We start from the raw sequence: 25,306 nt of genomic DNA, 5'->3' as shown, positions 1-25,306 counted from the left end.
TTCAAAATTGCACAGCTTCTATGCAACGCAATAGTCTACGTTTTGATTTGTCCTCAAGAACATAATGTGAATACATTAAAATCAAGACATAGGACTGAGGAAGTCACTAATGAAACTCTGTAAGATGCAAATGATATAAAGGTCACACAGACAAAGGGCAACTAGGAAACCGAAAACCTTACAAGACCCATCAAAATAATACGAAACAATAATGCATTAAAGTAATTGGGAAGTGTGTTCCAACGAAATGAATAATTCTTTATAATCTGGATCCATTAGAGCCCTATACCTCTACTATAAGTTGACATACAAAAAAAATACATATTTACATACATACATATCGTCACGCCTTTAATCTTCGAAGAGGTAGACAGAGGTGCACATTACGGCACGTAAAGCCACTGTGTACACCCACTTTTCACAATTTATGTTGTAAGTCCCATGTAAAAGGTGGTGAGCCTATTGCCATATACTGGGCACAATTCCAGAGTTCGTGCTACCACTGAGAAAAAAGCTCAGTAATACTTCGCCCGACCCGGAAATCGAACCCGAGACCCCTTGCCCGGCAGTCGCACTTGCAACCACTCGGAAAACGAGTCAGTCAAACCACACAAAAATTTTACGTCGTCAAACGCATGGTAGAGGTACTGGAGTATCGAAAGAAACTCGGATCAATGTCAAATATCCGGATCACATGCGTAAGAAGTGAAAAGGGACATTATGACGGACAAAAAGCAAATATTACAAATATTCCCTAACCGAAATAACCTTAAAACGCGATAGCAGACAAAATGGATTCCAAATACTGGCAATTGGAATAGTTTTCAGTTTTTTTTTTCTCTCCGTTTTAAGTTTCGATGGCATCCTAACGGTATTCGGGAGACATAGCATCGGGACGGACGCGACAACGCTTTTTATGTTATTTTTCTACTGACCTTAGTCGTTTGCGATCGATTTCGTATCTTTTTAATCGGTCCTCCGTAAAAATAAATATGAAAGTTCCATTTCTTTTTTATCTCCCAACTCAACTTGATATGACTAAAATTCCGATCAGAATTTGAACGCAGTCGCAATTTAAATCGCGAATTCTGTGTACTCACTTCCTTATGGTTAGTTGAATCAAAACCGTCATACGGTTCAGAGGAATGGCAATAAATCATACCACTGATACCGGCCGTAGACGTCAATAAAATTTTAATTAGAATCATAGAATTCAGATAGCTGATTGTCTTATTAATTATTTTACGTAGTATTTAAAACTAACATTATCGCCGCGCGGTGATTACCACAAAAAGCTGTATTGCCAGCTCTAATTGCGTTCAACGCCGGCCAAAATTAAAAAGAAAAGTCGCACAGCAAGAATCCCGCCTATTTTTAAAAATGGAACCCGACGATGATTCGCCTAATTAATAAACCAATCACGTACAGTCGAGACGCGGCGTCGAGGCGCGGCGGACGTGCGGGCGCGGGGGATGAACGCTCGGAAATTCGAATACTATATTTTTTCTGCACTCAAAGCATCGCAATGTTACTTGTAATTGGCTTGACGGCCAATGATAACGAATTTAGAATGTAATCAATTATTTATGAGTTATTACTTTGGCTAACAAGATATTAGTACTTTATGTGAAACACGTAAAACTAGACAATATTAATCATTAAGAAATATTTGCGAGCGCCAGATGCTATCTGGCCGGAGTATTCACCACTAGTCAGAATGTGACGATACAAAAAACTGTGGCTCAGTTAATCTTGTCAAATCAATATGAGAAGTATAAAATTAAAACTTCTGATCGGATTCTCAGAACATTGTTATGAGAACGTATCGGATTATATGACACAGCATTATGTTTTCTCTTTTGATTGAATGGACATGAATGGAGCGCACATTATTAACAAAAGAACATGTCCTCCAATATCGACACCGAAAAATTAGTTTAAAAAATTTCCAGTTTAGGGTTTTAGGAAAAAAACATCATTTATCAAATAAATGCATTCTCTGTTATGTCTTTGCGCAGCGTGACTGTAAAAACTAGTTGAATAATAAATGCGTTGGTTGGCAACACTGGGCCCGAGGAAGCCCGAAGCTCGGCGAAAAAGGGCGAAGATTAGCGAGCGCGCGCTTTTTGTTTGCATCAATCGATGCGCTCGCGCATTCGCACGATGAATAATTCAAAAATTGACATGAAATGGCGTATGGTTCTTTTTTTAAATGAAAGGTGCCCGATTGAGGACTGTAACCGCCTGACGAATTCATTGGTCAACGGCTTTTTGCGTTCGGTAATTGCTGTATTTACTTTATAGGTTATGAAATGAAATTAATGCACGTGAATGATCTCGTCCCGTTGTTCCGATGCTAATGACGCTGTTTTTACTACACTTAGATTATGGATCCATTTTGTGAACGGCAACAGTTTATACAACTGACAATAAATATGAATTTATAGCTAAACCGCAAATAAAGCTTCGCCTTGGCGTTCGTAAAAACTGAAATGTCATAGAGTACTAACAAAGTGTTACACAACCGGAGTGCAAGAAATTTAAAATGTTTACGCGTCTGCCTGTTCGTATATCTAGAAATTGGTCGCCATGCAGGCAAGAAATGTATAATTAATTCGAGTAATGCTGTTAATGATGCATCGAAAACTTGTGTCGATTTCCAAGTATAAGTAATCTTGTCATCTGAATTCTGGCTGCGATTGGTCGAGAGATCCCCGGTGCAGTTTTTGGATAAATGGCTTCATCCCGCACCACGGGATGCTGTCAAGACTCCTTCATGTTATGGTTATGACGGCTTTTTACGTGTTTCATGAAGATAATTTCATTATGTCGTTACAAAAAGTACCTATGCGGTAATTTGCCTGTCTCGAGTGTACGGAGCTAACGCTGTTTGTGGAGCTGGATCGATGTCATTGTGCATTGTGGGAGAAAACACTGTTACTACATCTTTTTGTGCGAATTACTTAGCTGTGTAACGGTCGACAGATACGTACGTTACATCGACCATTTTAAAAATAAAATACAATGTCAGTTAGAACGTTTTGCTTGATAGGCATCGTGTGTCAAGAGTCAATCAGTAATTTCAGTTTCTTTAGCAATTTGTCGGCTGTGACTTGACAGTGACTTCTGTCGCCAACATTGTTTGGTTTCGTGATGTTAGTTATTAAAAAGTTATTGGTTATTGGCCTTGGAGTCGCGTAGGTCATTCGTAATGACATTGTGTTTATCCGTCGCGGAGTATCTACAACATGGCCCAATAAACGAGACCACTTAGTCTAGAATACATTTCGTACTCACTTGTAAGAAGAAAACGCCATATTGTTGTCTACACAGGGTTGTTCGTCCACTGCGCCGCCGGTTGTGAGCATCAGGGTGTTCATTCGGGATTGATTCTCACAACGCAATCGATTACAGTATCGATTGAAATCTATTGGTACACACACTTCACTATTGGTTCTTCAAAGTCCGCGCATGCGTCACTGTGACGCGCTCGCACATTATGTACCTACGTCATCACGCTAGTGTTTGTGGCATATCTGGAAATAAAGAATAGATTTGTTAACTCAAAAGAGGCTAAAACTTACATAAACAATGTTTATTGTTAACAAGACTGAATAAAATAACAATGAATATAACCTAGCTACATGTGTAATTAAATAATGAATTTAGTAAGTAGATATTAATTTACGTTTATCTAAGTATGAGTTTGACATTAGCATTACTCCACCTATAAAATTTTAAGACTGGCTATTTCCCAACTAGTTAACATGGCTTACCTAATTAACGTTTTGCCGTTCGTAAATTACACATAAACAGTTTGCAATAGGTTTTGGTTTGTCGTGATAGTTTAATGGACTTCGTTAGATTTATCATCTAATATCAGCGAGTAGCGGCAGAAAGTGTAGAAACTTGTGTTAATGAAAAACAATTACCATTCAGTGACATTTCAACTGCGCAACTGATCTGATTAAGGAGGTCATCCAATAGTTTGTTGTATAAAAACATTTTCTAATCTCATGAGAGCCCTGCGTCAGATTTGACGGAGATAGCGACCCGTGGTTGTACGAACGGAACCGGCCCGCCGCCATCTTGGCCCTGATTGACAGCTGTCAATGTTGGCGGCACTGCGACGCGTCGCCGCGCCTGCGCACTACGGTACACCGCGCGTCACTAATTCGTTTTGAAAATAATGTTCGTTTTTTTGTTTTTACAATTGTTGTTAGATTTATTGATAGGATCTATTTATATTTTGTTGTTTATTTGTTCAATATTTATCCATTATTTATTCATAATTTTTTTATTAGAATATGAAATATAATTTCAATGCATTTTTTGAGAGAAGTCACGGTTTTATACCTTGTATTACACATATTACATGTAGGTATATACTTGATTTGTTTTTAGTCTAAACAGTAACATTCTGTTTACTTAGACAGTGTTTTTATTAGAAGTAATAATAGGTGGTTCCCCCCAAATGACGTTTACAAGTACGCAATCAAGTTACAAACATGAACACTTGTCAATATATTTTCGTTATACACGGGAAATACTTCGATGACGTTTAGTTATAAGTTCGACTACCGAGTACCTACTAGGTGCTAAACACAATTTTACTTTACTTAGTAAATAATTAAGACTTAACATTACATTGCCCAACACGGAAATTTATCCTGATATTTCACAGCAATAGCATTTATGACCACCAGACTAAAAACGCAGTATTAAGAAAACTTGTACATTCATTTTAATTTTAAGTCAAAATCTCATACTTATAACAAAATAAGATTTTCACGTCACATCATAATTATCTTTGTAATCAGTATAACTTTACACGATGATAATTTAACAAACTAATATTCTAACGGACGTCGAGTAAACCGCGAGATAAATCATTAACATTGCATCGTTCAATAAATCCTGCTTTATAGTGCTGTGACGTCACCTGTCATAAACATTTGACATTATGACTAGAGGGCGCTAAATTGTGGTAACTTTGCAAAGGAATTTAGATTTAGTTATGTTGTAGTTTTAGGGTATATTTCACAATGTCTTATTACCAGACTGTGCCTGTTTAATTATTTTCTGTAGTAATTTTTTTTTTCTTAATTTGACGTGTTTTCTGTAGGATATAATATCAAATTATGTCACAGGATAAGTAGGTAAGTGTTTCGATTTATTTATACGTATTAACACTTTAAACGCCACGGGGGTCAACGGTGACCGACGTTAGCGGAGGATATGCCTTCAAAAGTTTTCAATTGGCAGTCAAAGACTTAAATTGAATTATTTATATATACATACAACTTTAATAATTCATTGTTTAGGTAGTGTAAGTAGCAGTATATTTTGTGATAATCTGAATAATAAATTCAGGAATTCCGAATGTTATGTTTAATTTACACTTTTGTTATTGTAATAAAATCAATTAAATAACATATTAAGAATGAGAATTGTAATTAAATTACAAAATTACACTTTATTAAAATTATATTTTGTAAATTTATCTAAAAATAGATCCAATATATGCACAAATTAAATATTCCATTATTGAAACAAAAGAACTGATGAATTTAATGTAACGTCCTTTAATTAATTTACGTTCTAAATTCAAACAAATATTCGATTTTCAAATTTAAACGTTACATTTTTTTCTTTCGTCATTAAATTTCTGTTTACCGATACTTCAACCGTTCTTTTTTCAAAACGTAAAGAAAAATGTCTAGTGTTGCCAGAACAAAGACAGTTCTTTTATAGGGTCCATCATTTATAGGGTCCAACGATTTATTTCCGCCGCTGTTGTCCGTGACGTAGCGGAAAAGATACAGGAATGCTGTCTGGCTCACTCGGAAAGCGGATCCTATTAAAAACGTGCACGGCCAACTAAATGAAAACTGATATTTCCAAATTATGTTTTATTTATGATACCTTTTTAGATTTGTTGTTGAAATCGTGTTAGAATTACGTATAGAGAAAATATATTAAATATATGAAGTTTATTTTCGTTAATATCCATGATTATCTATTTTTTTTTAAATACTTTTAGTAATCTGTTCTTATGTAAATCAGGTTTAGTAACTAGTTTAGGATAAGATTTATAATTGAGTAATGTTATCTAGATCTCAGAATATAAAGTTCAATTCTTGCTTAATTTATGAATTTCAAAACAGACATGAAACTATAAAAGGCAACGTCTGATATAAATGATGAAACATCGCAGAAACGATGAACCTTTAAAACTATAGAAAAAAAACACAATCACGCATCGACACTTTCTAATTTCAAATCTGCGCGCCAAAACCCGAAAAAATTGTTTTGACATTTACCAAGACAGTGTCGCTCCACTTTCGATCAATGTATCGATAAAAATCTCGCTACCGAACTTATCGATAATCACCGAGTGTCACCGCTCTAGACGTAGATGGTAATCTAAGTGGACGGCTTGACACAACACTGTGTAACTCGAAAAAAAAAATAGCGAACTACACGTTGAAAATAATAGCTAGAAAAAGGTTAAAAAAAGTATCCGGCCTCCTTGATACCTTCCTATAAAAAAGGTTTTGTGTCTAGTATAAAAAAATGGAAGACTGTTGAATAATTAGTTTTTATTTTGCTCAGCAGATGTTAGGATAGCTAGTTTAATATTATAAATTGGTCATTAAAAGTGTATATTTTAGTCGGACAGGAGTTTAGATCGAGTATGATATAAATCATTAGTGTAACTAAAGGTGACATGACACTTAGAAGCTGTTAGGAATGTCCTACCACCTAGTTACGTGTCGACAGTTTATATTAACAACAATTAAATACTATTAGAGCCTACACGGTAAAGGAATTAATTTGTTTTAGTTTCACTCAAAGATAGAAAAGGTCTTTTCTAGTTCTATTACAAAGACACACGTTTCATTTATGTAATGATGAACTTAAATTAGTTAAATTAATGTCTGGAACTTTTGACAATTTGTTTTGTGGACAACGTGAAAGGTTACCGGGACCCCGGTTCAAAGAAGGAGAAGGAACAGTACCTACAAGAACGGGGTGGTTTTTAGTCAGAAAGAGTCTCACACTCCCTCTCGCCTGACCCAGGTGGGAGAAGACATTGGATGATTTTCCGCCTTCAAAAAAGAGGCATTATTTAGAATTTCAACAACGAAATATGTATTAACCTGTTCTTATGACCCTAATGAGTATATCCTTCTTTTTGAGAAGTCGGTTAAAAAGATAATCCCTAAATATTTTTCACAAACATTTTCTTCCATTCTAACTTAATCCTACCAAGAAAGTACCACCGCGTACATGACATAAGTCTAGAATGGTAGCGCTAGCAAAACAGTTGACAAGTAAAACATGGGCATGTTTTGGTTAAGTACAGTCCGCATAAAAAATAACATCCGGCGAGTGAGATACCAATACGTGAAGCGATTGTGCCGGACTATAGGTCGTTATGCGGATATGTGTGAATATATCTTGGTCTGTACCTCATATTATACTGAATAAGTATTGCTAATACTACTTTCCTGCTTTTTATTCCTCATTGGGTGAATAAAGGATAATTGTTACGCAGGTAAACCTCCAGGAACGGGAAATATGCAGGAAAAGCCACGAAAATGTATATGTGTATTGTGTGGTCATGATTTCTATTCTAAATTTAATGTGTAATAATCCTCTGGGAATTTGAACTATACATATAGGAAACACCCCGAAAATTTTTATTTCTTCGACCACAAAAATGCTTTGGGTGAAAATTTTATTCCAAATTGAATATCTAATGAAAAATTTTAAAAATATTGTATTCTTGAATCTCAACATTATTGCTTAAGTTGATTGTAAAAAAATGTTTTGATATTAACTTTGCAGTACTAATGAAAAGTCGATGTCAAACTTCGCTAATATTGGACAAAAAAGTTCAGAAATGTAACTATTCTGTTAAATTGGATTGTTACTCTATTTCGTATATATGTATAATTAAATGAGCGCTGACAGTTATGTGCGGTTTTCGTTACTGAAAATTGCATTTATTTCTAACAAGAACAATGGTTGTGAGTAAACTGCTGAAGAATAATTAAGTTTAAATAATTTGTCCTTATTTTTTTACTTTATAACGGAAATTTAAATTAAAATTGTATTTTTAAAGAACACAGTAATCTGATATGAAAAAGAGGTTAATTTTTATTTAAAATTTTGTATTAAAACTCACTATGCGATATCCTTTGACAAATAAAAGATAATATTCGTCATTCATTCAAAAAAATGATCTTCATTAACCTAGCAACAAAATGGGTGTTCTTGCCAATGACCCATCATGTTAATGATTAAACATTTTTTAACTTTAAAAAATGTCTCGAGACAAAAGTTCGACTTTTAATTACGGACTTAAAATGTCACCAATGTAGTGCTAAGTAAGGTGTGTAGAAAACTATTAAAGAAATACTTGACCACAGATAATAGAGCAAGATATTTTTATAGACATTCCATAAGGCTGAATGGTCAGTTACCGTTGACAACTCATTCAGTCACAGAAAAAAAAAATATCGAGCAAAAAGTAATTTACGGTACCGCGAAAAATTTATGGGAAATTGTATGGGACGTTGTAAATTACTGGGAACTGTTTTACTTGTAACAGCAACTAGTTTGATACTTAATTACACAAATATAGCAATATCTTGTTACAGTAGTAGTTAAATATAGAAATCAGACTTTGCTTTGTAAGAAGATTAGTTTAAACTATCTTCTGCCAGCGACGCTATCTGTATAGCAAATTTCATCAAAATCCGTTTAGTTGTTTCAGCGTGTTTGACGGACAAACGTCCAAACAAACAAACAAACTTTCATATTTATAATATTAGTGTATTAAACTGACGGTGCCAATCTAGAAAAAATGCTAGCTGCAAGCTGAAATAGCTGTGCAAGGAAGATGCGCCTGTGCCATGTGTCGATAGTAAAGAAGCGATCCATAGCACGCATCTTTCCATACAAAAACATAGCTTAGCTGAGTCCGTTTCCACCAGTGCTAAGCTATGTCTACCAATTAATACGATTGCTGGAAGCCAAACGCAACCACAGCAACGTAGCATAGCACATCTCTGGTAGAAAAGCACTCTAATAACACCATTTATTCCGCACTACACACCTTACCGCCGTACTCAGAGTAATTTAATGCTTACTTAACCCAGTCCTTAGCAATTGCTTTCGATACAAAATCGTTACTAAGGAATAGTTTAAGTAATGATTAAATGTATCTGAGTGTGGCAGTAAATATCAAATTATAACATTAATAAACGCTCCTACGGTACCTTTAAAACCGATATATCTTTACATCAGAATACTAGGCTACTAATTGCACCTCAGTACCTACGCGTTAACATAAATCACTATTATCTCCGTACTCATGTATTGATGTCGGCTCACTTTATTATTTAAAACAGATCCTGTTGAGCTACTGATTTGAATTAATGTTATTATTATATCTTAGCGGTTATTATTTAGCAAGATTTTAGGAATTAAGATTTTCATTAGATATTCATGTTGCAGATCAAATGTCGGTACTTTATTGTGTAAAGTAATAATATTTCGTATAAAAAGTATCTATATTTTTAGTGCACTTACTCCAATCTTCCAGTTACTACAAGATTTTTAGTTTTAGTATACCGAGCGCTCAAAAGTTTTGATAGGGCGCTGCGATGCGGTCTTCAAAGAGAAATCAAAATGAAAATTATTATAAAATTGTGTTATAAAACTAAGACCGCTTTTTTCGTTGAATGTCCTTTTTTATACATTTTATATACAGAAATACTGTATACTGAAAAGCGATGAAAAGTAGACCATTCCATCATCATTTTTCTTTAAAAATACTTTTTCAACATTAGGAAATAACGTATGGATGTAAGTGAAATGTCGTCATACGCGCTATACACATTATAACTTGCAACCGTATGAACGTTAGCGAAATATCGTTCAAACGCTATATTTTAGCCAACTCCCAATTGGGATATTATCACACCAACATTATCAATATTATAACCTGATTATTTTTCATAATTTGTTATTTATTTTAATAAACTATTGAACTATTGAAACAATTAATAATATTGTCTGAAGATAAAATAGAATTCTAATTTCAAAACAAAATATGCATCTGTGTTAAGAAGACGTTTATGACTACCCAACCAACAAAAGTTAGTTTTATAGAAGGCCATAGAACGTTTTGTAAAAACTAAACGGTGGTCAAATAAAAGGCCAAAGAAGGTGCATCTACAAAGAAAGTGGCGCAATTATATCTCCATTCAGTGTTAAAGTAGAACTATAAGGGTATCAGGCATGACAATTTTGTGATATATAAGCCACCGCAGCACTACTAAAGTGTTTTTGGGTACTGTCAAAGAGTTCATGGTTCAATTACATCACTAAAATTCATCATTCATTCATTTTACATTCGTTCACGTCGCTGCAGTGTCTCAGTGTTTTAGAAGAGAAATAAATAATAAGAAAAGTGACAGGGTATCGTGGTGACTAAGATATTATTTTGTACTTAATCGAATTATTCGTCTCTTACGAGGAAAATGTTGTGCGACTGTAATTTTACTGATAAACTATGTATGGATTTACGACATATTTGAATGCCCCCTTCGAATTAATGAGCTTTTACTAAAATAATTTCTTATTTTAAGTTATAAACATAGTTCCAGCTTCCTTAACTCTACTATAGTACTCATTATGATAGATTACATCCACCATTACATGAAATTAGGGTTCCTTTTGAGCTTGTTTGTTATTTTTGTTTTATTTTTTGTCCTTATTCCATAAATATGATGAATACTTTTGTTAATGAATAAATGTTATGGTTTATAAATCTGTGTAGGTACTACGTATGACGTCAGAGAAGTATAACTACATACATACATATCGTCACACCTTTAATCCCCGAAGGGGTAGGCAGAGGTGCACATTATGGCACGTAATGCCACTGTGTACACCCACATTTCACAATTATTTATATTGTAAGTCCCATGTAATAGGTGGAAAGCCTATTGCCATATACCGGGCACATTTCCAGACTCCGTGCTACTACTGAGAAATTTTCGAAAAACCGAAAAAGGCTCAGCAATACTTCGCCCGACCCGGGAATCGAACCAGAGACCCCTTGCCCGGCAGTCGCACTTGCAACCACTCGACCAACGAGGCAGACTTTTTATTGCTTCGTGTGAAATATTATAATTAATAGCCCAATGCTTCAAACCATCTCGTAGTTGCTGGTTTTTTTTTCAGTTGAATCAATCAAACAATCTGAAAAACTGTCACACCTGGAATCGCTGTCCACAAATGAATTATTCTCCATTTCATCACTGACGTGAACTGTATTTTGTACGGAACCATTTTTTATAATTGGGTCTTCAAAAAGAATTATTCAAATCGGACCAGTAGTTCCGAAGATTAGCGCGTTCAAACAAACAAACAAACAAACTCTTCAGCTTTATAATATTAGTATAGATAAAAATATTGTCGCATTAATTACACTGAATCAAAATGTCAATATTGTTGTAGAAGAGCGATAGAAGTGCTTTTACAAAACGGAATTATCATTTAAAAGCATTGCTAGCCTACCTTTATACACAATAATAATGTTTTAAAACACATAAGATCTCCGTTATAGTACTGTTGTGTAATAGAGGAACTATAATAGTTATAAAAAACAATCTGCTTCTAAAAAGTGTATTTGTGATATAAGTTTATCACTACAGCTATAATGGGCATTAACAACCCTTTATAAGACAATTAAGCTATATAAATATAATTTGAAACTCAGCTGTATCACCAAATCACTCCGATGTAGACTTTTTGTGCCCACTATATTACTGTGTACTGTAACGATGATCTTAAAACCCTCAATATCGTAATATCGTCCTATTCCTGAGTTGTCATCTCTACTTTAACAAACGACACATAGGAGTTCGTTTCGAACCTTTATTGCGCAAATTAGGCGCATTAGGGTGACAGTCAAAACTGTTATGAAGTTCAATTGTTGTATACTAGTAACAATGGAGGTTGCTATAACGCCTGACTATAACAGCTATATAAAGTCGTGAAGTAAACCTTTACATCAACTATTAATAGGTCGTTTTTGCTATATAAACTTATAGAGCCAAACTGTGTTGTCAAACGCTTTTACACAACAATCAGTCACCACTAAAACCTTTATACATCATTTACCCAGCTTTTTTAAGATATAAGGTTTGGTTATAGGGCAAAATTGTTAGTTGGGTAGCTAGTACTATTGTCAAAGTCAAAGACTGCATGACTACAAGTCTGTTTCACTAACTAACCGGGGTCAATGATCGCTCAATTGTTATTTTTTTTTATGACATATTATTTTATTTTGACATTTTGTTAGCTTATTTTGTAGTTAGTTTGTTCTGTCCGTAAGATGTTTAACATTAAATTTGCCGATATTGTATTCTTTAATTTTGTTTTCAATTAACAAATAATAATGTCATGCGTATTTTATTTTATCGGTAATTTGTAGTAGTTACAGTTTTAACTTAATTTGGTCTTAAATAAGTACCGTATGAAAACTCACAATATTTTTAAATCTAATAAAACCTCTTTCCTCTTGTTATTAGTATATTTATCTTATTTTCAAACTAATGTTTGTACTTTACAATAAGGTAATGATAGTTTAATGATTCCTTTGCATTGCAGTTTCAGTTAGACCTAGGTAACTGAAAAATTACTAATGATATTTGGTACACACTCTTAATATTGATGACCATACAATTTAAGCCAATTAAACATTAAAAAAATATTCTTATGTATTACTTGCGTAAAAGTATTTTTTATATAAATATTTTGAGGAAACGCCACAGGCGGACTAACTAATTGTACGATTGTACATATATAATGAATTACTTTATAGTATATAGTGAAATTAAAAATAAAGTTAGCTTTAAATACTTTTTTTTGTTCTTATATAGGAGAAATATATTTGAACTTTTTTATACATATGTATTAGATACAACGAATTGTCTTTTAAAAATAATTTTGTTAATTCTCCCGTCTATATGTATTGTGTTTATATTTTTTATGAAAGTAACTATAATACTCGTATATAAATAAGTTACAATGACAATTTAATTAATGAAAAATACATTTTACAATATGCAGTTAACATTGTAATTTAAAATATAAAGTATATATAGTATGTTAAAAACGAAGTGGGTAGATAAATATTAGAAAAATCATTCTTAAGAAAACTCTTATCAACTTTACTCACTAAAAATTTACAACGTTTGCCCTCTACCTTCTGTCATAATTAAAACTGATTTCTTATTAATTAACTATATATATCCAGACTTATATACTTCAAACTCATTTCAACAAACATTCACGCAAATATATTATATATACATATACTACATATATTTAAATTAAGTAAGAACGGGTCGTATAAATTAAAAACCCTTATCCTTACCTATTTATGTTAATTTTCAAACCAAAAATAACCTTGTCATGATTTAATTATTTAGTACAGCTATTGTATATTATATTAGTATTAAAATCATAGTATATAAATATATTATATGCAATAAAGTAAATGAGTTATTATGGAGTCTATATTCCACGCCAGGTTTTCGCAAATTTCTCTGCAATTTCAAATAGGGATGATGACTTAATGACAATTAAAATGTACCTAGAAGTGACATCTCACAATATTTCAAATCGATATAATATCTTCGAAAGTATTTGTGTCCGTAAGAAAATAAAAGATACGTGTCTAATGTATTAAAATAATCTACAAGGCAGACATTTAATTAAAAATAAGTCATCTACCCTATGGAAACTGTGGCCGTATAATTTGTGTATACTTATATATATGTGCATTGTGCAATATGTCATATCAAAGAAAACATAACACACAGCAAACCTAGATAACTGACTCCGGTACTTCCATCAAATATTTATCTAGACTTTAGTAAATAGTAATAAATACGCACCGTTAGCAATCTCATACAGCAAACGTTTACTAAATAACGTCAGTATATAAAGTTTTTAATGTACATACATCACTCAGAAAATAACAATTTCAAAAAAGCACTATTACTGATTGAATCTTGAAAAATTCAGTACATCCAAAGATTCGAACTTGGCACTATAGCTAAACACATTCGCAATAAAAAAATCAACAAAAAAAACTATGCACTTTGACACTTTCACGGTATATTTTTTTTAATTAGATTGTCTGCAAAGGCGGTCGGGAGAGCGGTGTGTAAAAAGTTCGTATTAGTTGTTGGTTGACGCGGCGAGGCACTGCGCTGACGGCTGTGCTCGATCGACTGGCGGCGCAGGCGCACCTCTACACGGGCCGCCGCTGAATACAGGGGTAACCAACATTTTGTTAGATACTAAGAGACTCAAATGTGTGTTTGTTGTAGAAATGTAAGCTTGTAAAAATGTATAATTTTTATGGTATAAAATTATACATGGTAGAATAAACTTATTACACTCCTGTAATATTACAATATTCCATTATAAGGACCTTATTCAATTATGTATACTGAAAAATGAAACTATGAAAATATTTTGTTTTGGGTCTGATTTGCTTAACTACATTATTTTATTTAGTTCATATATCATTTCTCAAATCTTGGTTGGAATAACCTAAAGTTAAACTAAGTAAGAAATATATTTAACACCTTATAATATGGTTCCAAATCTATATAAATCTGTAAAATTATGTTTAAAAGAAATATCATAAATTTTTTTCCTTAGTTTTTCTAACATAAATTGTCTGCAATATTACAAAAAGTTTGTTAAACATAAATTAAAAAGTCAACAAAATGTTGCCAACTCCTTGAAAACCTGTTAAGTTAGCGATTGAGAACGTAAAGAGCCTTTACACGTCAATGAGAAGTACATCTGTCTCTTTTACTCACAGAACATACTCGCTTACAATAGAAAGGGACGTCGCTATAGCACTACGTAATCTGGCATAGACCTAGCTTAATTGTTATCGCTTCAATAAGTTGTAAGTAAACTTGCAACAAATCATTTAAGTTGGAGCTTTGTGCTCATAAAAATAAGACATATTTTCGAAAGCATTTATCTCGGATTTCACAATTTTGGAAAACAACGAGCTTAAAATATGTTAATTTCAGCAACTTAATGTACTTAACGGTTCATATTAAAGCAAAGAAAACATTTTAAATAATTAAATGATTAAAAAAATGATAAAACTTGCCAACTTGAGGTTTAAATGATAATTTCGGCGTGGGATGCGTACGCGCCGCTGGACAGTGGACACGTTTGATTAGTTGCGAGAATACATCTTTTCGTGATGTCTCTTTCGCTCGGTGAGTTGTCGAATATGTTAGAGGGGGACAACGTGATGTTTACATCTTTATGGACCGAAGAGACGGGGCTTTAATAGGATCTTCCCAGATGTTACTGATCGGTTAATTTTAGTAGGTAGGAGGAAATTATCAGTTACGGACAGTTTTACATAGCAGCCAGTTTTTTTATGTTATTTATTAAGCGCTAAAGACGAGTGCATTTTAATAGTCATCATGTTACATGTGGAGTATATTAATTTATATTCTTTATTTATTTTTGTCCTTTTTGTGACGTGTTCTGTAATTGAATTTTGTGGCTGACTGTATTTTTGGCGCCATTTTATTTTGTTTTAATATATTTTTTTTTGTTGTGTGTTTGTTTCTTTTTTGTCTTTTATATTTGAGTGCTAAATATTTTACTGTTATACCTACGCAATTTGGTTGTTAGTTCGGGTTTTTTATTATAATATAAATAAATACATACGTTCATCCACTTACATATATGTATATGTATATATTTTATTATGTAACTATTTTAGTGACTCCGTGTTGGTAGATTCGTATCCATTTCTGTTTATTATTGCTTTGTTAAAGTTTACATTAGTTTAATCAAAAAAAAAAATAATAAAGAAAGATGTTAATTCACCTAAAGTATCTTAAATACACAAACGAACAAAATAATGTTTGCGATTGCTGTATCATGAACATAGTAATTAAGCTGAATAACAGACTACACATTGTAACGCGAGAGTTTCGATGCACTCAAAACGGTCACATAGTTTCACAGTTTAGCTATTACCCTCGTAGCATGGCTACATAGCACATTTCTAGTGAAAAAACACCGTAAGCTATCCCACCCCAAAGGCAATCTCTATTTGGAGCTGCAGACTATCTAGCGGGTTAGCGGGCTCCGGCTCGAAAAGCAGGAGTAGAACAGCGTGGTTTTTATAGTCAGTAAGAGCAGTCTTTTTGTCAGAATACTTACTTTATCCAAGGCGGGACATTAGCTAATTTTCCCCCTTAAAAAAAATAAATTAGAGAAGCCATTCTATGAAACGTCACGCTTTTTATCCCCGAAGGAGTAGGCAGTGATGCACATTACGGCATGTAATGCCGCTATACAATGTACATCCACTTTTCAACATTTGTGTTATAAGTCCCATGTAATAGGGAGTGAGCCTATTGCCATATACTGGGAAAAAGGCCATTCTCTATCGAAATATCTGACTACGATATAAGTTTTTAAACTGACATGGTCACTAACACTAGTATTAGGACTCGAAACGGGATATTTACTATATTTTATATTTCTATGAGTTTCCGATATTTCGTAGATATACAGTTCATCCGTGATCATGGCGCTTGCAACAATGCAAACAACGTGTCGAAATATCGGAAACTCATAGAAATAGAAAAACATGGTAAATATCCCGTTTCGAGTTCTAATACTAGCGGCGTGTTTCATATTTGTTTATGAAACACGCCGGTAATCGAGCAGACGTATTACCTGATGGTAAGCAATCGCCGCTGCCCATGGAGACTTAAAACACCAGATGCGTTACAAGTGCGTATTGCCGGCTTTTTAGGAGTTAGGAATTTAAGGGTTGTTGATCGGGAATCGGGGTTTGGGAAGGGGGGAATTGAGCCTCCGGTAACCTCACTCACACAACGAAACAAAACGCAAACGTTGTTTCACGTCGGTTTTCTGTGAGGCCGTGGTGTCACTCCGGTCGAGCCGGCCCATTCGTGCCGAAGCATGGCTCTCCCACACTTTACTTTATCCTTTACTCCATTAATCCACACTTTATATTTCCTACAATGTATAACTATCTGCCAGATGGTTACGATGTCGCAGACGGTGTAATGGTAGATAGTCACCGCGAGTGACGACGAGTGTGAAACCTGTCGACTCGAGGTGTACGCCCCAGATAACATCTTGATTATGTCAACTGCCTCGTTGGGTACAGGCAGATGGTATACTCGGCACTTGTATTGTAGTTGTGGTTTATGATAGCCAATGTGTGATATACCTTACCTATAATATATTTGAATGGCCAGGTTATATGTAGTTGCTAAGGTGTCAGTGAGTGACACACAAAACTATTTATGGTAATGGAAACAAAGTTTCAAAAGGTGCCTACCGCTTGAGGAAAGAGGCGTCATAGTAAATGTGTGCTAGTACTAATACTTAAGTGAAGAAACATAATATTCTGATCAATAAGTCCTTACTTATTAGGAATTACTTACCCTTGTAAGTAATTCCTTACCCTTGTAAGGAATTACTTACCCTTGTAAGTAATTCCTTACCCTTGTAAGGAATTACTTACCCTTGTAAGTAATTCCTAAAATAAAACTTAACCTAGTTACCTCTTTTCTATCGTATAAGTCCTTAACTAGCTGCGTACCCTTTTTAATTATTTATTTCTTATTATAATTACATCTATCATTACAGGTTAAACCTAATGCGATAGCAAACTGCACACTCACACGCCTAAACATAAAAAAATACTGAATAGAAAGCTATTATATTTCAAGGGATGCTACCTATCACCACATTGTCGTGTGCGTGTACACAAAAATGCGCGCGCATGTTTCGGAGATCATGAAAGTGGAAAATCACCCATAATGGTTGAGCAGTTTACGGTGAACGTCCACACATACATACACACATAGAACATAGATGCACAAGAAAACAAAAACAACATATTAAGATACATAGTTTATCCGGAGCTGCGGACAACATAAAAGGTTACCGTGCCCGAGGTCCGGCTCAAAGAAAAAGAAGGTACGGGGTGACTTTTAGTCAGTAAGAGTCTGATACTCCCTCTCACCTCGCCCAAGGCGGGAGAAGAGAACGTCACGCCTTTTATCCCGGAAGGGGTAGGCAGAGGTGCACATTACGGCATGTAGTGCCGCTGTACAATGTACACCCACTTTTCATCATTTGTGTTATAAGTTCCATGTAATAGGGGGTGAGCCTTTTGCCAAACTGGGCACAAATACAGACTCCGTGCTACTACTGAGAAATATTGAAAAAACCGAAAACAACCCAGCAATGCTATGCCCGACCCGGGAATCGAACCCGGGACCTCATGTCCGGCAGTCTGCGACTACTCGACCAACGAGGCAGTCATTAGATGATTTTCCCCCCTAAAAAAAGGTGCATAGTTTTCCCCCTCGCAGGATAAATGTATGTTTTAAGGTAGGAAGGTAATACTAGTAAAACAATAGTGTTAGATTGTTGGGAATTTCGATTTTACAATTCACTGTTAAGTTATAGGATAACGTTGAGAAAAATAATGCATGTATACCTACTATGATATCCATGGCATACATATAACTACATTAGCGGTAGACTTGAAAATATCTACACAGGGCAAGGAAAAAATGTGACTTATATTTCAATTTGATGAGGAAAATTCTTGTGTTTCGAGGATTTTCCAATAAGAATATTTTTTGTAACAATATTGTCACCTAGTTATCTACAGTTGATACTAAAATTACCTTGGTATTTTATTCGATATTTTAGTAATTGATGAAGATATTGCTTTATAAGATGTTGCACGTTTGGCGTAGTGTTTGGGTGACCAGCTGCTGTGCAACGTGTCGCGGATTAGAGTACCACGCCGACCACGTGTCAGGTCACTTGTATCAGCCCAGAGTCAGAAAGTTCAGAGGTGTTTCAACGCCTCTCCTATGTCGGTCTGTCTGCTGTCACATCGAGTTTAGAGAGTGAGGGAACAGAGAGTGAACCTGTGTTTACTTACACACATACTTATCCACTATAATATCTCCTGCGTCTTGGCTAGTTTAGTTAGACACACTGGCCAGACCATGATCGGAATCGATCGGGAGATTGTTATATTTATTATGTGTTTTGTTAACACCTTTTTGTATAAAAGGCAAAGCCAATATATCAATTCAATTTTATTTATAAACACAAAGCCAAAAATACATTTGAATTTTACAAGTATCTCAGGGAAAACCTGACGAAAAATGGTAAACAAATCAATATGATTTTCCCGATTCTGGAATAGACAGGAAGGTAATATAGCCTTCCTTAACAACTCTTTTTATTATAAAGGGGATAGGCAGTAAAGTACATCGAAAAGATAACACCCACTTTGCACTAGTTATATGATAAATTCCCATAAATAATTATAGAGGAGGAAGAGGAGTCAATTATACTTATATTATAAATTCGAGAGTTTATAGGTATGTTTGTTTGTTTGTTTGTAACTCCTTCAAGTCAAAACGGCTGAAGGGATTGAAATTAAATTACAGCCTAGATTAACACATAGGCCTTTTTATCAACCTTTACCCTACGGGAACGCGAGCGAAGCCGTTTACAACTACGATATAAAGTAAATAGCATGTTATCTAATTTAATTAAAAATAAGCAAATAGACTAACAACAACAATATACAAACAGTTATTTTTAACCACCACGACACGTAAGTAAATAATATAATTAAATTGCTATTCAACTTATTGGGAGCAATCTACCAAAGGAGTTTTGATAGCTATGTCAAGTAACACAGCTGGTAGAACAAATACTAGATACTTACATAGTCATATACAAACTATGGATGTAGGTATATAGAATGGCTATTTAGCCAGCTCTATGTATTAAACTAGTTCCCGCCTCTATTGGCCAGCTGCCAAGCGTATCTACGGCTAGGAATTACAGTTTAAAAGCTGTAGGTATAAGTATTTCATGGTTTTCATTTTACAGAAATGACGGTGGTGGTGGTGGTTAGGACGTGTATCTCTGTCTCCCCTATCATATATTTAATTCATTTATCATCAGAGTTTCATAATATCTAGTCTTTATTTGTGTTATGATTAGAAATTTGAATGAAGAAAACAAGCCTATGACTCCTTATAATTGTTTTGCGATGCAGGCTACGAGTGCATTAATCAAAATTAAATATTTTTATAGTTATTAAATGTTTGAGAATGACTACGAAGAGAACATGAGAGGAACTCTATAACCAACCTGAAAAAAAAAACACGTCAGGAAATACCTATCTGCCTCCATCCACAAGACTAATCGTAGAATTCGTAGATCTCGTAGCAAATCTCGTAGCAAAATTTCGTAGCACTTTTTTTTACTCTAGAAACATTTAGCAACGTATATATACAGACATGGGTTTAGTTCAGGGACCTCCATAATGATGATTTGTCGTAATTAAAGCGAAAGGAAGGACGGTCTTATGCCGTATCGTGCCATCGAGAAAGTAAGAGTGTGACAATTTCACGCTCGCGACTCACGCGCACTGAACTTGACGTTTAATGCGAGATTGTGTAGCGACAGCAGATTGTGCCTTTCCGTACAAAAATATACGTTAAATATTTTTATTTATTGGTGTGAGTGTGTGAATTTTTCGAGGATGTGCGACTAGTTTCGGGCTACTACGGGGCTTATAAACATGAGCTACGTATGTAGTAAAGTTCATAAGTATCTGATTTCCGAAAAATGCTTGAGTTTATAATGGATATCAACTAATCGCAAATACAGTTTTGCAAGTAGACTTTGCATGACACGGGGCTTTACAATTTATGAAAATAACGCAGCAACGTTATGTTGTCAAAATACCCCTGCCCGAAATATAGGGAAAATCAAGAATCATATTTAAATAACAACTTTTGACAATCAGATTCAACATTACATATGCGCATGATTTAACGATTGAACGATTTGAAAAGTGTATTGATAATTTGGCGCAGGCGCACACAGGTCAAAAGAGTCGCACGTGGTCAAAGGCATACAAGTATAACCACGAATATCGAACTACCCTAATCTTTAACTGCAATACAATTTCAACTTTACCACATGGTAATAGAGATGAAAATCTATATTTGGTTAAAGTTTGTTACCTATAACATTTGCACGTATTATTCTAAGAAAAATTTTGAGTAATAGAGTCATTTGTAAACATTTTACAATAAATAATATTGGTATTCAATTGTTTTACTGCAAGTGCAACACTCTATCGTCGCTTGGTGTATGAATTTTAACTTGGCCGACGTCAACGCTTTGCGCACGAGTATGTCAAATTGTGCATATTTTTAAGTGTTAATGGTTCTTGGAATATGTGTGGCATATTTTTTTATTATAACTATCGTAAGACATACTAAATCAACTAAAATGTCACAGTTTACACACGTGTATTAATGGAGACAAGTTCTACTAGTTTCGAGTCACAGAGGGACTTTTCATCATGAGTAGCGTGCGCAGACGCGGTGACGTCGCGCAGCCTACTTTACGGTACAGCCAGTAGGAAATGTCCCTCTATGACTCTGTGAGTAAACCATGATTTTTTAGTGTGGCGTATTCCTTAGTTTAGTTTTTTTTAAATTGATATGACTAATAGAAATTTTTATTATGGTAGTCAGAGTAGCAACTTTGTCGTTAGTAGATAGTAGATGTGGCAAAGTGCGCAAATATTTTATTGCTTTGTTTGTCAACGGTTGACCTATTCGTTTGTTTGGGTCAAATTTAGTCATTGGCATTTCTTTCCCTTCCTGACAACAGGTTCTATCAGATTTGTACACACTGTTGTTCTTGATGACTAAACTCATTAAAACCACGACTGTCATAGCAGCGCGACCGTTGCCGCGTCGTGGGTGCGGAATGCTTCTTATGAATATGAGCCCCTAGCATGCCTTGAAACTAGTTGAGTTCCTCGTCAAATAGTTACGTGAGTAAGCCGAAAAACGTAATAATTAGTTTAGTACCAGACTTTATTCTAGGCTAAAACATAGGTATTATTAAAATTTCAATGGAAAAACCTAAAACTGGAATTGAAATCTTTCCTCATTTGAAACCAAATAATTTGTTCTATAAAAATAATTTAGTTAATTTTAATTCCAATTATGTATAAACCACAATTTTATTGTTTATAGGTGTTGTTTCCTATTTATTTACATAGGTGTTTAATTTATGAGGAAAAGGCACCTATTTTTACCGTATTGACAAGTAAACCCACTATTACAAAATTATAACCGTAGTTAAGTCTAATTCTAGAAATTACGACTATATTAAATTAGTAGACCCCGCAAACTGTGTTTCGTCTTTGGATTTTTTCTGCGCATATTCTTTAATTTGTTCTTACATAACATTCTTCTTCTATTAGTAACAAACTCATCCGGAGCTCCGGACTGCCTAGTGGGTTACCGCGGCTCCGACTTGAAAAGTACAAGTAGGAACGGGATAGTTTTTAGTCAGTAAGAGTCTGACACTCCGTCTCGCCTCACCCAAGACGGGAGAAGCCATTAGATGATTTTCCTCCTTAAAAAAATCAGTAACAAACCCAATAAAAATCAGTGCAGCTGTTCTCGAGATATACGCTTAGCAACATATTTTTATATTTATAGATTGGGTAGGCATATACATACTTCTATTTCTAAGATTTTTCTGCAGCCACTACCCGACGCGAGTCGATGCTTGCTTGCACAGATCTCGCCGAAATTGTCTCTGCGCAATTTCCCGCCACTTTCCATATTGTCTATGATTGTGTAACGCACACATGTTTGGTAATTCGATTACCTAACCACAAAACTGCAATACAAGCTTGTTACATTTATTACACTAGCTTATTAATCTGGCTTCATCCATGTGGTTGATTTAAAGCACATTTTTAAGGCGGCCATGATTCGGCACGAATGGGCCAGGGCCAGCTCGACCGGAGTGATACGACGACCTCACAGACAATCTACATGATACAACGCTTGTGTTATGTTTCATTGCGTGAGTAAGGTTACCGAAGTCACAATTAGCCCCCTACCTAATCTTCCCAATTCCCGATTTCCCAACAACCCTTAAATTCCTACCGGCAATGCACTGGTAACGACTCTGGTGTTTCGGCTGTCTTTAGGTGGCGGCGATTGCATCAGGTGATCAGCCCCTCGTTTACCGGCTTATTCCATAAAAAACCTACTTATGGCATTAGAGTAAGCAAGAGTTACTTAAATAGGTAACAACGCAACTTTTCATCAGTGATATTAACTATGAACTATTTTGTTTAATAGGGGCAAGTATTTTGTCGTACACCAAGTTATCTACGTAAGACTTCAGAACATACCGCACCGAACCAATACCAACTATTATTTTACCCAACACCATACAATGTACTGACCTAAGTCACGCTTGAATTAAAACCAAAGATTACTAATAAAAGCCCACCACCCTTCAGCCACAAACCCTGCTCTCTTTCATCCCAAATAGCGTCCACTAACAAACAAACCGAATTACTTTCTCACATATAATAAATATAAGGTAGCTATCTACACAAGAGTACCTATTTCTCAACATGGCGTCACGTTACAAATGAGACGCTGACAGGAGAGTGTCAATCTGTTTGTCGTAACCCAAGACATTTGATGGACGGTGTCGACACCTGCGACATTCTATGGATTGCCGGAAAACTGACATTTTGTGTCCATATCGATGTGACGAGCGTAGTCCATAGTCCATGGTGCAAAGTGCAGGATTTTGTTGGATAAGTATTGTTTCTGAGAAATGTGGAGTAAATAGACACCGGGTAATACCCTTAACACATTAAACGCCATGAGAGTGTCCGGTGACTGAGATTATCGGAGGATCTGGCTTCAACAGTTTTGGATTGGTAGCCAAAGGCTTAAATGCTTGGGTTTCGTCAGTATCATCAAAGTCATACGATGTGTTTAACGGTAGCAATATTAGCTCAATTGTATCCAGTGAACAAATCCGTGATTTCTTGCTCCGATCATGGATTGTTGCTTAGTAGCTTAGCTTTAAATATGAAGCTAAGCAAGCTAAGCTTCATCAACATCGAAAATATTTAAGTTTACTTATCAAAGTAGTCACGCTTCACAGGCAGCTTGGAGATCGCAATAAGTTAGCGACTGCTTTTGCATCCCTCGGTGGGTGGCAATTATTTTGGGACATATTTACATTAAGTTATAAGTATATCAATTGTGCTGTTATAGAAAATTTTCACATTGAAATTCTAACTACGTATATCTAATGCGTTAGCGTGTCCACCGGTGGCGATTGAAACCAATCTTATGCTTTGCAGATGCACTTGCGATATCACGAGCAACAGTCGTGGCAGATGCACTTGCCACGATTTGACCACTCTTCCCAATGAGAAACATAAGTTACAGTAACATAAAATAATTATTACATGAATGTTGAAGATGGAACAATAATTCTTAGAAAACCCAACACCCCATTCGTAACCAGATCTCTATACTTACTAATGGCGATACACATACGATTTTACATGACGAGTTTGCCCTTACATGTGAAACTGTGTATCATGTTCTAGCGTGTATGGAAGAAAACTGTTCAGTTCTCTGTACAATATAAGTCTTTTATGCCTGTACAGTTTTGCATGTAAACCTAACGTGTCTGGCTACCATAACAAACTGCGCTCATAACCACTATATGACTAGACCACCGCTACAGATTACTCACTCACTTTCCTTCCCAAAAGCCAACCTACTTGTGTATTCTATCGCATCATACGACTTACAACATAACGACAAGTTGGCAACTTGAAAAAAACCGTCGCCGGTAGCCCCGGGTCGCCGCGGAAGGCAATATCCTGTTTCCTGTTAACCCCTTTTTTATTTTAATTCACAATTATAAAGTTATTCGCTTCATTTCGTCAGGTCCGCGTTGTTGCATATAAATCGACTTATAAGCGATAAACGGGGGTGGTCTCGTACTTATTTGTTTTATGTTATCATTCCGTTTTTATTATAAGTATTTATTTATTGGTTTGGGATGTGATGATGGTTCAATATAGTTGAGAGTTCAAAAGCAAAACGCGAGATAGTGTAGTCGATGTAGGGTTTGAAACTTTTTTGACGTTTACCACACAGGCCTGTTTCGTACGCATTCTATAGGACGACATCAGTACAGTACACATCGCATGTAGGATTTGCTGATCATGCGGTGCGTACGATGCGGATCAGTGGACGCAGTTGTATGAGTT

The 25,306-nt window shown here is 35.1% G+C and overlaps 1 protein-coding gene across 1 annotated transcript in view; it reads right to left on the bottom strand.

Annotated features, from left to right (window-relative positions):
* Window positions 1-14,335, bottom strand: part of LOC118277387 (putative transcription factor SOX-15) — a 130,196-nt gene extending 115,861 nt beyond the window's left edge. Inside the window, exons 1-2 of the mRNA XM_035596159.2 lie at window positions 13,986-14,335; window positions 3,298-3,536 (exon numbers count right to left, since the gene is read on the bottom strand). Of these exons, the coding sequence (XP_035452052.1) occupies window positions 3,298-3,380 (83 nt within the window). The 5' untranslated portion in view covers window positions 3,381-3,536; window positions 13,986-14,335. The remainder of the gene's footprint in view (window positions 1-3,297; window positions 3,537-13,985) is intronic.
* Between the last annotated feature and the right edge of the window lie 10,971 nt (window positions 14,336-25,306).

The sequence above is a fragment of the Spodoptera frugiperda genome, chromosome 10, assembly GCF_023101765.2.
Source record: "Spodoptera frugiperda isolate SF20-4 chromosome 10, AGI-APGP_CSIRO_Sfru_2.0, whole genome shotgun sequence".
NCBI classification, from domain to species: domain Eukaryota; kingdom Metazoa; phylum Arthropoda; class Insecta; order Lepidoptera; family Noctuidae; genus Spodoptera; species Spodoptera frugiperda.
This window is presented reverse-complemented; position numbering and strand designations above follow the sequence as displayed.